Here is a 15,059-nt window from a genome sequence, read left to right as displayed (position 1 = left end):
TTTTTAACCATTGCCATTTGTTAAGTGGTGCTACCCCAGCACTTTCTACTCATTGCGCTCAACCTTTGATGGTTCACCATTTCCTGATGGAATGCCCTTTTTTTAACCACTTATGTTCTCGTTTGTGTTTGACGTCCGAGTTATTGGTTGTTACAGTGAATGACGAGTGGGCTGTAGACCGCGTTTTACTTTTTATCGATCATAGCAATAAGACGAAGACCGTGTAGTTTTTAGTTCATGACTTTCTTTTCTCTATAGTGTATTTTCTGGTCCTTTCTCAGAGTCCCTGTTTTTGTTTTCATGTTCTACAGTTTCTGATGTGGCTGCATAAGACCATAGTTGTTTTTGCACTCTAAAACAAAACAGACAGACAGTCCACGCAGATGGAGCCAACCATAGGGAATAAGTTGGTTGTGACTTTGGTTTCCCAGGCAACATTCTGAGCATTTGTGTACTGTCACAACCAGCACATTCAGTCAAAGTTACCTAAAATCCTGATGGCTCTCAAGCTGATGAGCCTATATACACTTATCTGGTCTGACTTGCAGAACCCTTTATGGAGTGTAAAGGGAAGGTACCCAGCAGAGAATGTTGTCTAAAGCATCCAGGATATCCTGTTCTCTCTCTAGAATCAAGGTACAGTGTGCGCAAAATGCCATGGCCAATAGTTGCCATGGTCAGCTGGGTAAGTGTGGGGAGAATGGCAGTGGTTGTGTTGGGGTGTGGAGTGGGGGGGGGGGGAGGGGGGGGGGTCGCTCAGAGTGCTGTAGCGGAAATGCCATCTCAAACTGAAGCCTACACTCGTATTTTTACTAAATATTAAGTGGGTCCCTCCATGCCCACACTTGCATGGTCCCCCCTGCGGGTCCGGGGTAAGAATAGGCCCGAGGTATTCCTGCCTGTCGTACGAGGCGACTAAAAGGAGTTTCAACTGTTTCGGCCTTCCATGTGATGGTCCCCCTTGGGGTTTGACCTCCATTTTTCTAAATTTCTACAGAAGTACGAGCCTTTTGGGGAAGGACACCTTACGTGGTGTACCACTGGTCCTAAGTGCACTCAGACCTTGGCACTCAGCATTGCACCGGCGTTGTAACCATACCCACTATTACTCAAATTGGGCCTAAACGCCTTTTGGGTTGTCCCAGTTACGCCCATAGTGCGTCTCCATCTGCACCAGCGATCATGATGGACTTTCCATGGCACCAGAAATCCAGCACGGTAGCCAGCCCGTTGTGGTGGGGTCGTCATGTACCCTCTAGGTTGTAGCCCCCTGACAACACAGGGATCGTACTGCCGATACCTGAGCTGCACCCTCCCCACGTCGGCCAAGGAGTAGATGCCCGTCTCCTTGGGGCATCAGGACTCCCGGCAATGGTCATCCTGCCAGGTGGCCCTTGCTGCGGCTGGGTGGCGCCCGTGGGGAGAGCCCCTGGTCGGAGTGGGTGGTATCGGGGCGGACGTTTCGCAGATGAAACGTCACCACGTATCGGGTCGCTCTGCGGCCGAGTCTTTCAAAAGAAAAAGTACCGTTTCTGGTTCTGGTTCTCCTGCCCCTTCCCTCTTGGCCACTCCATGGGAGGAGGGACAGGCCCGCCGGCTTGGAGCGAAGTACTTCCCCCGCTATTTGGTCTGTTCTCGAACCGATGGGGGGACATTCGCCACCTCCAAGCCCATGTTCTTTGTTCAGCACATTGAGGACATCTTCGGGGAAATCGAGGCTCTCAGCAAGATGCGTTCAGGGTCCGTACTTATCAAGACCACGTCCGCCACACAGTCGGCGGCGCTCCAGGCGTGCGACCGCCTAGGGGACATCCCAGTCTCCATTGTCCCACATCTGGCACTCAATAGGACGCAGGGGGTTATTTTTCATCGTGACCTCCTGCTACAATCTGATGAGGAGCTCAGGGCCAACCTGGAGCGCCGAGGCGTGCATTTCGTCCGGCGAGTCCAGCGCGGCCCCAAAGACCGTCGCATCGACACTGGGGCCTTTATCCTCGCCTTCGAGGGGGACATTCTCCCGGAGAAGGTAAAGGTAATGTGCTACCGGTGTGACGTGCGACCCTACGTTCCGCCTCTTATGCGCTGTTTTAGGTGTTTGCGCTTTGGGCACATGTCGTCACGGTGTGAGGCTGAGCCCCTCTGTGGCGATTGTGGCCGTCCTCTTCGTGAGGAACATACATGCACCCCACCACCTCGGTGCGTTAATTGTCCTGGTGTCCACTCGCCTAGATCCTCAGACTGCCCCGCATATCAGAAGGAGAAGAAGATACAAGAAATCAAAACTTTGGATCGGCTGTCTTATTCTGAGGCCAGGAAGAAGTACGACCGCCTCCATCCCGTGCCATTGACCACTTCATTTGCCTCAGTTGTGTCCACTCCTTCCGCGGTATCCTCACCCCTCTCCTGTCCCCCCTCCGCCTCCTCCGCCCATCAGGGGGCTCTGCCTCCGCCTCCCAAATCCCTCCCTTCCAAATCCTCCTCCCCCGTGGTCCCCACCCCCTCTGCCCCAGGGGCCATCCTTCCTCCTCCTTCTCCCCACACGCCACCTGAGAAGCGATCCTCTTCTCAGGCGTCCATCGGGGAAACGTTCCGGACCCCGGCTTCCGAGGTCCGGCGTTCCAAAACGGACCCCGCGCGTGAGGACCTTCTTCGGGTCCAGCCCACCATCCCTGTGCCTCCTCGGCCTTCCAAGAAGGCCTCCAAGAAGAAGTCTCTATCCCCCTCTCCACCCCGGCGCGTTTCGACTGACGCTCCATCCGTGAGTCGCCGCTCCCGGCCGTCCTCAGTTTCGCCGGGACGCTCTGCTGCCAGGCGCTCAGCTGGCCTTTCGTCGGCAAATGATGCTGCCCCTCCTACACAACCAGGGACAGCGGCCGCAGCTGGCGACCAGTCGATGGAACCGGATCCGCCTCCCGTCGGTTGTAGCGTTGTTCCCTCGCAACCTGGCCCTCCGCGGCCGTCGAGGTGACCAGCTCTTCCCCCGTCTCGTTCCCCCAACTTTTTGACTAGCGATGGCGTTGTTTCATTGGAACATAAGAGGTATTCGATCTCATCGGGAGGAATTACAACTGCTCCTCCGCCTGCACTGTCCGCTCGTCCTTGGACTCCAGGAAACCAAGTTGCGCCCGACTGACCGTATTGCCTTTACCCACTATACCTCGGAGCGGTATGACCTTACCCCTGTGGACGGTGTCCCAGCTCATGGTGGGGTCATGTTGCTCATTCGGGACGACGTCTATTACCATCCCATCCCATTGACCACCCCACTCCAAGCAATAGCTGTCCGCATTACTCTTTCTCGCTTTTACTTTTTCAGTTTGTACCATCTACACTCCACCGTCGTCTGCCGTTAGTCGGGCTGACATGATGCACCTGATCGTTCAGCTTCCCCCGCCGTTTTTATTGTTTGGCGACTTCAATGCCCATCATCCCCTTTGGGGCTCTCCTGCATCCTGTCCAAGAGGCTCACTCTTGGCAGATGTCTTCAACCATCTCAATCTTGTCTGCCTCAATACCGGCACCCCGACTTTCCTCTCGGACTCCACTCATACCTACTCTCACTTGGACCTCTCGATATGTTCTACCACTCTTGCCCGTCGGTTCGAGTGGTATGTCCTTTCTGACACCTATTCGAGCGACCACTTCCCCTGTGTCGTTCGTCTCCTGCACCACACCCCATCCCCACGTCCTTCGAGCTGGAACATACTGAAAGCTGACTGAGGACTTTACTCATCCCTGGCGACCTTTCTGGACCACGATTTTCCCAGTTGTGACAGTCAGGTCGAATACCTCACGGCTGTTATCATCCATGCTGCCGAATGTTCCATTCCTCGTACTACTTCTTCACGTCGCGTTTCCGTCCCCTGGTGGAACGAGGCTTGTAGGGACGCTATCCGTGCTCGACGACGTGCTTTACGCACCTTTCGCCGCCATCCTACGTTGGCGAATTGTATTGAATACAAACGACTCCGAGCGCAATGCCGTAGAGTCATCAAAGACAGCAAAAAAGCTTGTTGGGCCTCTTTCACCGGCTCCTTTAACAGTTTTACTCCATCTTCCGTCGTTTGGGGTAGCCTGCGCCGGCTGTCGGGTATTAAGGCCCACTCCTCGGTACCTGGCCTGACCTCAGGTAATGCGGTCCTTGTTGATCCGGTGGCTGTCGCCAACGCCTTTGGCCGCTTTTTCGAGGAGGTTTCAAGCTCCGCCCATTACCATCCTGCCTTCCTTCCCAGGAAAGAGGCAGAAGAGGCTCGGCGACCTTCCTTCCACTCGCTGAATCTGGAAACCTATAATGCCCCCTTTACTATGCGGGAACTCGAACGTGCGCTTGCACTGTCCCGGTCCTCTGCTCCGGGGCCGGATGCCATTCACGTTCAGATGCTGGCACACCTTTCTCCGGCGGGCAAAAGCTTCCTTCTCCGTACCTACAATCGCGTCTGGACCGAAGGTCAAGTCCCCATGCGTTGGCGTGACGCCGTTGTTGTTCCTATACCCAAACCCGGGAAGGATAGACACCTTCCTTCTAGTTACCGCCCCATTTCTCTTACAAGCTGTGTCTGTAAGGTGATGGAGCGCATGGTTAATGCTCGGTTAGTCTGGATTCTTGAATCTCGACGGCTACTTACTAATGTCCAATGCGGCTTTCGTCGCCGCCGCTCCGCTGTTGACCACCTCGTGACCTTGTTGACATTCATCATGAACAACTTTTTGCGAAGGCGCCAAACGGTAGCCGTGTTCTTCGACTTGGAGAAGGCTTATGACACCTGTTGGAGAGGAGGTATCCTCCGCACTATGCACAGGTGGGGCCTACGCGGTCGCCTGCCCCTTTTTATTGATTCCTTTTTAACGGATCGAAAGTTTAGGGTACGTGTGGGCTCTGTATTGTCCGACGTCTTCCTCCAGGAGAACGGAGTGCCTCAGGGCTCCGTCTTGAGCGTAGCCCTTTTTGCCATCGCGATCAATCCCATTATGGATTGCATTCCACCTAATGTCTCAGGCTCTCTCTTTGTCGATGACTTCGCGATCTACTGCAGTGCCCAGAGAACATGCCTCCTGGAGCGCTGCCTTCAGCGTTGTCTAGACAGCCTCTACTCATGGAGCGTGGCAAATGGCTTCCGGTTCTCTGAAGAAAAGACGGTTTGTATCAACTTTTGGCGATATAAAGCGTTCCTTACGCCATCCTTACATCTCGGTCCCGTTGTTCTCCCATTCGTGGACACAACTAAGTTTCTAGGGCTCACGTTGGACAGGAAACTGTGTTGGTCTCCACACGTCTCTTATTTGGCGGCCCGTTGTACACGTTCCCTTAATGTCCTCAGAGTTCTTAGCGGTTCATCTTGGGGAGCGGATCGCACTGTCCTGCTTCGCTTGTATCGGTCCATAGTCCGATCGAAGCTGGATTATGGGAGCTTCGTCTACTCGTCCGCTCGGCCATCCCTCTTACGCCGGCTCAACTCCATCCACCATCGGGGGTTACGTCTTGCGACCGGAGCCTTCTACACTAGTCCTGTCGAGAGTCTTTATGCTGAAGCTGCCGAGTTACCGTTGACCTACCGGCGCGACGTACTGCTGTGTCGGTATGCCTGCCGGCTGTCGTCTATGCCCGACCACCCCTCTTACAAGTCCTTCTTCGCCGATTCTCTCGACCGTCAGTACGGGTTGTATGTGTCTGCCCTGCTGCCCCCCGGAGTCCGCTTCCGTCGCCTGCTTCGACAATTGGATTTTGCCCTCCCTACCACCTTCAGAGAGGGTGAGAGCCCGACACCACCTTGGCTCCAGGCTCCGGTTCATATTTATCTCGACCTCAGCTCACTCCCGAAGGATGGTACTCCGGCTGCAATGTATTGCTCACGGTTTGCCGAACTTCGTGCTCGACTTGCCGGTCACACCTTTATTTACACCGATGGCTCCAAAACTGACGATAGTGTCGGCTGTGCCTTTGTCGTCGGGGCCGCCACATTTAAATACAGGCTCCTCGACCAATGTTCCAGCTTTACGGCCGAGCTTTTTGCTCTCCATCAGGCCGTTCAGTATGCCCGCCGCCACCACCATTCATCATATGTACTCTGCTCTGACTCACTCAGTGCTCTTCAGAGCCTTGGAGCTCCCTATCCGGTCCATCCCTTGATACAACGGATACAGCAGTCCCTCCATTCTTTGGCTGATAACGGTGGTTCTGTCAGCTTTCTGTGGGTTCCCGGACATGTGGGAGTGCCTGGGAATGAGGCTGCGGATGCTGCAGCCAAGGCTGCAGTCCTCCTGCCTCGGCCAGCCTCCCATTGTGTCCCGTCATCCGACGTTCGTGGGGATGTCTGTAAGAGGCTTGTGTCGTTGTGGTGGGATGCTTGGTCATCCCTCCAAGGAAACAAGCTCCGGGCAGTAAAACCGCTACCAACTGCTTGGACAACATCCTCCCGACCATCTCGGCGCGAGGAGGTTCTTCTGACCAGGTTGCGGATTGGGCATTGCCGGTTTAGCCACCGCTACCTGCTCTCCGGTGACCCAGCCCCGCAGTGCCCTTGTGGTCAGGCATTAACAGTGCGCCATGTTTTATTGTCGTGTCCCCGTTTTAGTCAATTTCGTGTTGTCCTGTCCCTGCCATCTACTTTACCGGATGTTTTAGCTGATGACGCTCGAGCAGCTGCTCGTATTCTGCGTTTTATAACTTTAACTGGCTTGTCCAAGGACATTTAATCTTTTTACTTATTTTGTCTGCATCTTTGTCGGGTCCTTCTGGTGTCCCCTCCATCCCCTTGAGTTTTACCAGATTCCATGTGCTCAAACAACAGTGACTGGGCGCTAATGACCTCAGCAGTTGAGCGCCCTTAAACCCAACAAAAAAAAAAAAAAAAAAAACAACTTGCATGGTGACCATTCAAAAAGATTTGTCACATCTTCTTTGGTTAGTATCTAAAAGGAATTCTGCAGAAAATGCAGTGACTTATTTTTGTGTAGTTTATTAACCACTTGTAACTTTCAAAGGAAAGTCAAGAGTGGGGAATTTCGAGTAAAACCTACACATTTCTCTTGTTAAATGTTAAAATTTGCTTCTTTCGACAAAACTCGGCAGAATTTTAGACAGTCTCACCTCACTAACATGCTGTGCAGATGCAATTATGAGAGAATTCTGAAACTGTGGTTTATTAAGTGATGAAGTGAGGAAAAGTAAGGTCAGCATCTTACGAAAAAGCGCATCCTTGGTACGAAATAAATGTATAATGACTTCACTTATGTTGTTCCAAAATCCATAGCATTTCTTTCACCAGCTGTTGATGTCCCTTAAAAATTACATTCTTTTATTGGAAAGTCTGTAGTCTGTAATCAGTGGACTAACACGGTACATAATGAGGTTTTACATAATAACTGTACAGCAAAAAACTCTCCTCTTTGTGTGCTGTCACTTGCCAAAATCTCATTTTGGTATTTCAACCATTTATGAAACGTGGAGAATGTTACAGATATTTCACTCTGGTCTTATCGCTGGCGCGGTGCAATCGCAAATGAATTCACTATGTCAGATCAGTTTTCTCAAGATTGGTGACAGTTGGAGATGTCCAACCAAATCTAAAGAAAAATTCAATATGTTAGCTAAATTTCACATATTACATGTTATGTAATATGCACCAGAAGCAAACTCATAGTGACCCCTATTTTTCATTGCGAACATTTTCGAATTTTGTAAAATGTCTTACTTTCAAGTAAATATCCCAATAACTATGACCACTAATGAAATGATGGGCACATCATAATGACCCTGACATATAAAGCTACAAGTAAAGCAAAAATTAATTTTTTTTTTACCAAATAGTTTCTGTAAAATCATTCGAGAAAGATTGCAGGGCATGCATGTCGATTCTGTCATCGCTGACCAGCTGAGGGGTGGCAAAATGCTTGTTGGCCTTCCCTTCTGAACAAATGAATGAACTCGCCCAGCTCTTTGGATGGTGTCTGGTCATTGCGCATTGGCCACCATATCGTGTGCGAGCTATAAAGAGTTGTCATTCTGTTGGTGTACCGAGGCACATCTGAATTTGCTATAATGAGAGTGCAGTTGCAGCAACCAAGAAGTTTTGTGGTGAGAATTCACTGATTTGTGAGGGAGCCCTATGCACTCAGTTAAGTCACTGCTGCAGACAGCAATGGGTGTGTTGGAAAGAGTGGCTGGAAATAAGTGAACTTCGGACAGTTAAACGGTCATGCTGACCGTGTCATACCTCCACCCATACACTCGCACAATTTTAGCTCGCTGTCATATAGGGACCTGTCCTGTAAGCCAAGGCTTCCTCTTCCATTATGCTGCACTCCAAAATGCCATTATGACAATGTGCCATATTTAAACTAAATGTTGTCTTAGTGCAGATAAGAGGGCATTAAATGGTTTGCCTGGAGACATGCCATCTGCCTGAAGCAGAAATTGGATGAGTGTAGAAAGCGTCTTTTTATGAGGAATTAGTCAGAACTTTCACCACACACACACACACACACACACACACACACACACACACACAAACAAACAAACAATTGGGTTGTATGAATAACAGACACTAGTAATAAATTTGCTAAGTTTTGGGATGGATGTTTTTAAAGATTACTACAGCAGAATTTTTACAGGCTGGTGAAAAACTGCTTTATTTAAAGTGGAAACATAAGGTTAATGTTAATAAAGTAAGTTAATATGTATTACAAAATAAAATATGATTATTTGTGTATTGTCTTATTCATAGCTGTCATTTTTCAGCAGCTGTAGTATATATTTAAAATAAAATTGTCTTCTAACACACAAATTATTATTTTTTATTTCACTTTACCGGTTGCAAGAAATTAATTTGTGTTGGTTTAGCAGGTGTAATTACCTTCACAGAAACATAATGCCATAGCATTTCCAAAACTGTAAATATTGTATGTGATTATTGTAAGCGCAGATTGACAGATTGATAACTTACAGTAAATGAATTGCACCAGACGATCTGTGCTTACAGTAATCAATAGAATATGCGTGGTTTTGGGCACGTTGTGGCATTATGTTCCTGTGAGAAGATATTGACGCGTGCTAAACCAATACTAATCTTCTGAAGATGATTAATTTGTTGAAACCAGTAAAGGGAAATAAAAATGTCAGTGCAACTGATGACAATCTTATTCTGAGATTATATGTTTACTGATTTTAAAGAACTGAACACAAGCGTAACGTGCGGCAGTGTACTGGTCAGTCACATACGAGGTCTGTCTAAAAAGCATCCGACCTTTGACCAGAAAAAATATTTCGAATGCCTGACGGGATTGGGATCCTACTCCCCTTCAAAGTAGGCCCTTTGTGCTTCCACACACTTAGCCCACCGATCCTTTCACTGCAGAAAACACCTCTGGAAGTCTTATTTTGGAATGGTGTTCAGATCCATCATCGTGTTCCTCATTATCTCTTCTCTACTCTCAAAACGTGGTCCTTTCAATGGCGTCTTCAATTTTGGAAACAACCAGAGGTCGCAAGGAGCCATGTCTGGAGGTTAGGGAGGTTGGCGAATGGCTGTAATTCCATGTTTGGCCCAGAAATTTTGTATCAAGTGGGATGAGTGTGTGAGGGCATTGTCGTGATGTGGTTGCCAGTTTTTCGCCGCCCACGTGTCTGGTCTTTTGGGCCGAACTGCATCACAGAGTTGCCGGAGAACATCTTGTTAGTACTCCTTTGGCACTGTTTGTCCTTCTGGTGCGTATTCTTGATGCACAGTTCCATGGACATCAAAGAAGACAGTTAGCATCACCTTGATTTTGCTTGGCATCTGCCACACTTTCTTCGCCCTTGGAGGCTTGGGATGCTTCCATTGCAACGACTGTCTTTTTGTTTTTGGGTCATACCCGTACACCCATGACTTATCTCCAGTTATCAATGTTCAGAAACCCAGGATCAGTGATGTCGGTGTCCAGAAGGACCTGTGCAATGTCAAAATGGAGGTCTTTTTGTTATGGCAACAACAACTTGGGCACGAATTTCGCAGCCACTCAGTGCATGTTCAAATCATCACGCAACATTGCGTGTGCAGAATCTTTACTAACTCCGACCTCTTGGGCAATCTCTCGCACCGTCAAATGACAGCTGCACTCCGAGCAGTTTGGGGCCTGCCAGAACACTGGTCACTGTCCGCTGATGTGTGACCATTTTTGAGTAAGTTGAACCATTCCTTAATTTGTTTTACATCCATTGCATCTTCTCCAAACATCTACTGAATCTTATGAATTGTTCCGCTTTGAGAATCACCAAGCTTTTGACAAAATTTGATGCAGAATCTTTGCTCAACACGTTCAGCGATCTTCAAAGAATCGGTTATCCGACGAACACGTTGTGTAGCACCACACTCAGCGACCGACAGACAGCCACTGACATGCTGGAAGGTGGGGACAAAATTCATGCATGCGCATAAAGATCTCTTCTTTACTGTGAACCATAGTGCTGCGCTGTCTCTATTTTGTGCGGGAAAATCAAAGGTCGAATACTTCTTAGACTGACCTCATAAGTCTGGAGTTCCATTGTAACATAACCTTATACTAGCACAGCAGTAAATCTTTTTAGATCAGTGTAATGAATTTTAGTTTTTAAATAGTTATAATTGCTAATAATGTCAAAATGTGACTGATTTTTGTTTCCATATCCAGCTGCACGCTATGACCATAATGAATGTGACTGCTTCGTCATGGCTGTGCTGTCACATGGAGAGATGGGCGTTTTGTATGCCAAGGACACAGCATACAAGCCTGAGTTTCTCTGGACACATTTCACTGCGGATAGGTGTCCCAGCTTAGCTGGAAAACCAAAATTATTCTTCATTCAGGTATGTCTTGACAATCAGGCATGTAATGTAGCTAGTACCAAATTATCAATACTATAGCCTAATAGTCCTGTCAACTGCTGTTTTTACCTGGCTCTTGATGGGCACTTATCGTTGGAGACTACAGTTTTGTCTTCAGTTCTATAGGCATAAGATTCTATATTTGTTCTGTAGACATCGGAGCTTGCTTCCAGCATTGTTGGTTACACTGCAAGTATTTGTATTGTGAGACAATTCTAATTGGTGTCAGATCAATATAATTGTCATATTTAAACTGGTGTGTACACCTCCATGTATTCCCTTCTGTCTGAAAATCAGAGTTAGCATCCCTTGGTGAGCACAAAAAATGGTGAGACCTCAGTATCATGCACAACCAATCTTCGATGTATGATTCTCGTGTGAAAAAATGTTACTGTGTATCGTATAGCAGAGATGTTGTCACCACATTATCCACCCCCTCCTCCGAGTTCTCTTATCTTAAATTGTGTAGTGTACATTATTTATGAGGTACACATTGACTGCTTTTTAAAATTAATGTATTTTAATTATCTTCCTTGGCAGATTGATGTACCATTTTAATTCTTGCCCCCCCCCCCCCCTCTCTCTCTCTCTCTCTCTCTCTCTCTCTCTCTCTCTCTCTCTCTCTCTCACACACACACACACACACACACACACACACACACGGACTCTGTCATCTCTGGGTACTGAGACCAACCTCTTTTAAATGTGCCTGTCTTGTGCTCAGCATGTCCTCTGTCATAAAATGATTAGATCTATACTTCATAAAGCAGTACACTCTTGTATCTGTGACTGATAATAATTTAGGAAGTCTGGGTCAGTATAGTGTTTTTGTAAAGAACTGAGGTATTTAAGACTATGGGACGACTTTCTGGCACTGGCAGTTATACTTTTATTTCCCTTAGCTGCTGTTGCTGAAGTGTTCACTTTTGGAAGTGTCTTACCCAGAAATTAGTTTGAATAATGTGCAGAATTTAGAAAATATGCTATGTATTATTTCCTGCGTACATTACATCCGTTAAAAAGTTAATATGTTTAGATCTAGAGAAGGTTCTTTTATAGGCCTGCAGTTTTGTAAGATTTCCAGCCTGCTTTTAATGTTGTGATTGCCGGTAATGATCTCAGAGTACAAATTCCATTATCGTGATGAAGCTAACTTTTAATGGAACCCTACTCGTATTTAGTATACTGAGTGCACAACTTTAATCCTACTCATGGTTCAGTAGTATAGTGCACAACTTTAATTCTACTCATGGTTCAGTAGTATTGCAACAGCAGACTTAAGTTCTGTTGACAGGCACATGAATAAGACCGTAAACATTCACTAAGCTTTCGGACTATGTCCTGCTCCAGAGTTAGCTAGCACACATTGTATCAGTACTGCAACTTGACTGGAATGAGAGATTGTATTGGGTGTAATGGGTGAGGTGAGGGGAGGGGAGGAGAGGGGAGGGGAGGGAAGAGTGACTGATGGCCAGGAGGGTAGGCATCAAGTGTGTGGGGATGGAATGGGACATTGATGAGTTTGCTTTGGTACAGGCTGGCGAAGTTGGGTGTGGTGCACAATTATGTGAAGTGATAGACTTGTATGGGGAGATGGAACCCAGGAGGACTTTGGATGCAGGATAAGTGAAGTGGGCATGGTGATTGGTTGGCGGGGATTTAGGTCAGGAAGATAGTGAGATTGAGGATTTGATGTGAAGGCAATGACAGACCATGTGGTTCAGAGAGGGGGAGAATCCAGATGGCACAGGTTGTGAAACAGCTGTTGAAGTAAAGCATGTTGTGCTAAGTAGCATATTTTGCCACTGGGTGGTTGAGTCTACTCTCAGGCACAACTAGTTGTTGGTCACATCCACAGAAAAGGCAACGCACGACACTAGTGCTTTCACAGGGGGCCGTGGCTCTGACAATATTGTATATGCCTGTGATGGGACTGGAACAGTATGTGTGGGGGGAGGGGGGGGTGTATTGAAAAGATCTTGCACTTGTCTTCAGAGGGATATGACCTTCGTGGCAAGAGGTTTTAAGTAACTGTGGTATAAAAATATGTAGCGGTTCCACCTGGTTTTATTTCTTCGGTTGTTTTACTGTGTTGCTACACTGGCTGAAAAATGGGATTTGTAATTTAGACACTAACTAAACTGTAAATAATGTAGCCGACAGGTGCTTATTTGCGTTTCACTGTAGTTTACTTTCATTTCGTTCAACCCCTCAATAATACACAGGTATATGGCCAGTGCACTATTGTTTAAACTTTCCATAAGCCCCATTAATAGTTTGCAGGCGAACATCCACATACTGCTACAATATTTTTCTGTTGAACATCTGTGAGCAGTAAAAACATAATCGAGTAGTTCACAGACTTCAAATAAATTGAACAGTCACTGTGATTGCTTTAACACACGGCTTATTGGAGTAACACATATTTCACTGTTGTTGTTGTTGTTGTTGTTGTGGTTGTGGTTGTGGTTGTGGTGGTGGTGGTGGTGGTGGTGGTGGTCTTCAGTACTGAGACTGGTTTGATGCAGCTCTCCATGCTACTCTATCCTGTGCAAGCTTATTCATCTCCCAGTACATACTGCAACCTATATCCTTCTGAATCTGCTTAGTGTATTCACGGTCTCCCTCTACAATTTGTACCCTCCACGCTGCCCTCCAATACTAAATTGGTGATCCCTTGATGCCTCAGAACATGTCCTACCATCCGATCCCTTCTTCTAGTCAAAGTGTGCCACAAATTTCTCTTCTCTCTAGTTCTATTCAATACCTCCTCATTAGTTATGTGATCTACCCATCTAATCTTCAGCATTCTTCTGTAGCACAACATTTCAAAAGCTTCTATTCTCTTCTTTTCCAAACTATTTATCGTCCCATGTTTCACTTTCATACATGGCCACACTCCATACAAATACTTTCAGTAACAACTTTCTGACACTTAAATCTATACTCAATGTTAACAAATTTCTCTTCTTCAGAAACGCTTTCCTTCCCATTGCCAGTCTACATTTTATATCTTCTCTACTTCGACCATCATCAGTTATTTTGCTCCCTAAATAGCAAAACTCGTTTACTACTTTAAGTGTCTCATTTCCAAATCTAATTCCCTCAGCATCACCCGACTGAATTCGACTACATTCCATTATCCTCATTTTGTTTTTGCTGATGTTCATCTTATATCCTACTTTCAAGACGCTGTCCATTCCATTCAACTGCTCTTCCAAGTCCTTTGCTGCCTCTGACAGAATTACAATGTCATCGGCGAACCTCAAAGTTTTTATTCCTTCTCCATGGATTTTAATACCTACTCCAAATTTTTCTTTTGTTTCCTTCATTGCTTGCTCAATATAAAGATTAAATAACATCGGGGAAAGGCTACAACCCTGTCTCACTCCCTTCCAACCACTGCTTCCCTTTCATGCCCCTCGACTCTTGTAACTGCCATTTGGTTTCTGTACAAATTGTAAATAGCCTTTTGCTCCCTGCATTTTACCCCTGCCACCTTCAGAATTTGAAAGAGAGTATTCCAGTCAACATTGTCAAAAGCTTTCTCTAAGTCTACAAATGCTAGAAACTTAGGTTTGACTTTCCTTTATCTTTCTTCTAAAATAAGTTGTAAGATCAGTATTGCCTCACATGTTCCAACATTCCTACGGAATCCAAACTGATCTTCCCCGAGGTCGGCTTCTACCAGTTTTTCATTTCGTCTGTAAAGAATTCGCGTGAGTATTTTGCAGCTGTGACTTACTAAACTGATAGTTTGGTAATTTTCACATCTGTCAACACCTGCTTTCTTTTGGATTGGAATTATTATATTTTTCTTGAAGTCTGAGGGTATTTCACCTGACTCATACTTCTTGCTCACCAGATGGTAGAGCTTTGTCAGGACTGGCTCTTCCAAGGGAGCCGGCCGGAGTGGCCGTGATGTTCTAGGCTCAACAGTCTGGAACCAGGCGACCGCTACGGTTGCAGTTTCGAATCCTGCCTCAGGCATGGATGTGTGTAGGCATGGATGTGTGTGATGTCCTTAGGTTAGTTAGGTTTAATTAGTTCTAAGTTCTAGGCGACAGATGACCTCAGAATTTAAGGCGCATAGTGCTCAGAGCCATTTGAACCTTTTCTTTTTTTTTTTCTTCTTCTTCCAAGGCCATCATAAGTTCTATTGGAATGTTGTCTACTCCCGGGGCCTTGTTTCGACTCAAGCCTTTCAGTGCTCTGTCA

The 15,059-nt window shown here is 46.8% G+C and overlaps 1 protein-coding gene across 3 annotated transcripts in view; it reads left to right on the top strand.

The window, feature by feature from the left end:
* LOC126094986 (caspase-1-like) overlaps positions 1–15,059 on the top strand; it is a 101,800-nt gene that overhangs the window by 33,848 nt on the left and 52,893 nt on the right. For all 3 annotated transcript variants that reach the window (XM_049909659.1, XM_049909651.1, XM_049909644.1), the window contains exon 4: positions 10,648–10,823. In XM_049909659.1, the coding sequence (XP_049765616.1) occupies positions 10,648–10,823 (176 nt within the window). The remainder of the gene's footprint in view (positions 1–10,647; positions 10,824–15,059) is intronic.

This window comes from Schistocerca cancellata, chromosome 1, assembly GCF_023864275.1.
Source record: "Schistocerca cancellata isolate TAMUIC-IGC-003103 chromosome 1, iqSchCanc2.1, whole genome shotgun sequence".
Taxonomy (NCBI): domain Eukaryota; kingdom Metazoa; phylum Arthropoda; class Insecta; order Orthoptera; family Acrididae; genus Schistocerca; species Schistocerca cancellata.
This window is presented reverse-complemented; position numbering and strand designations above follow the sequence as displayed.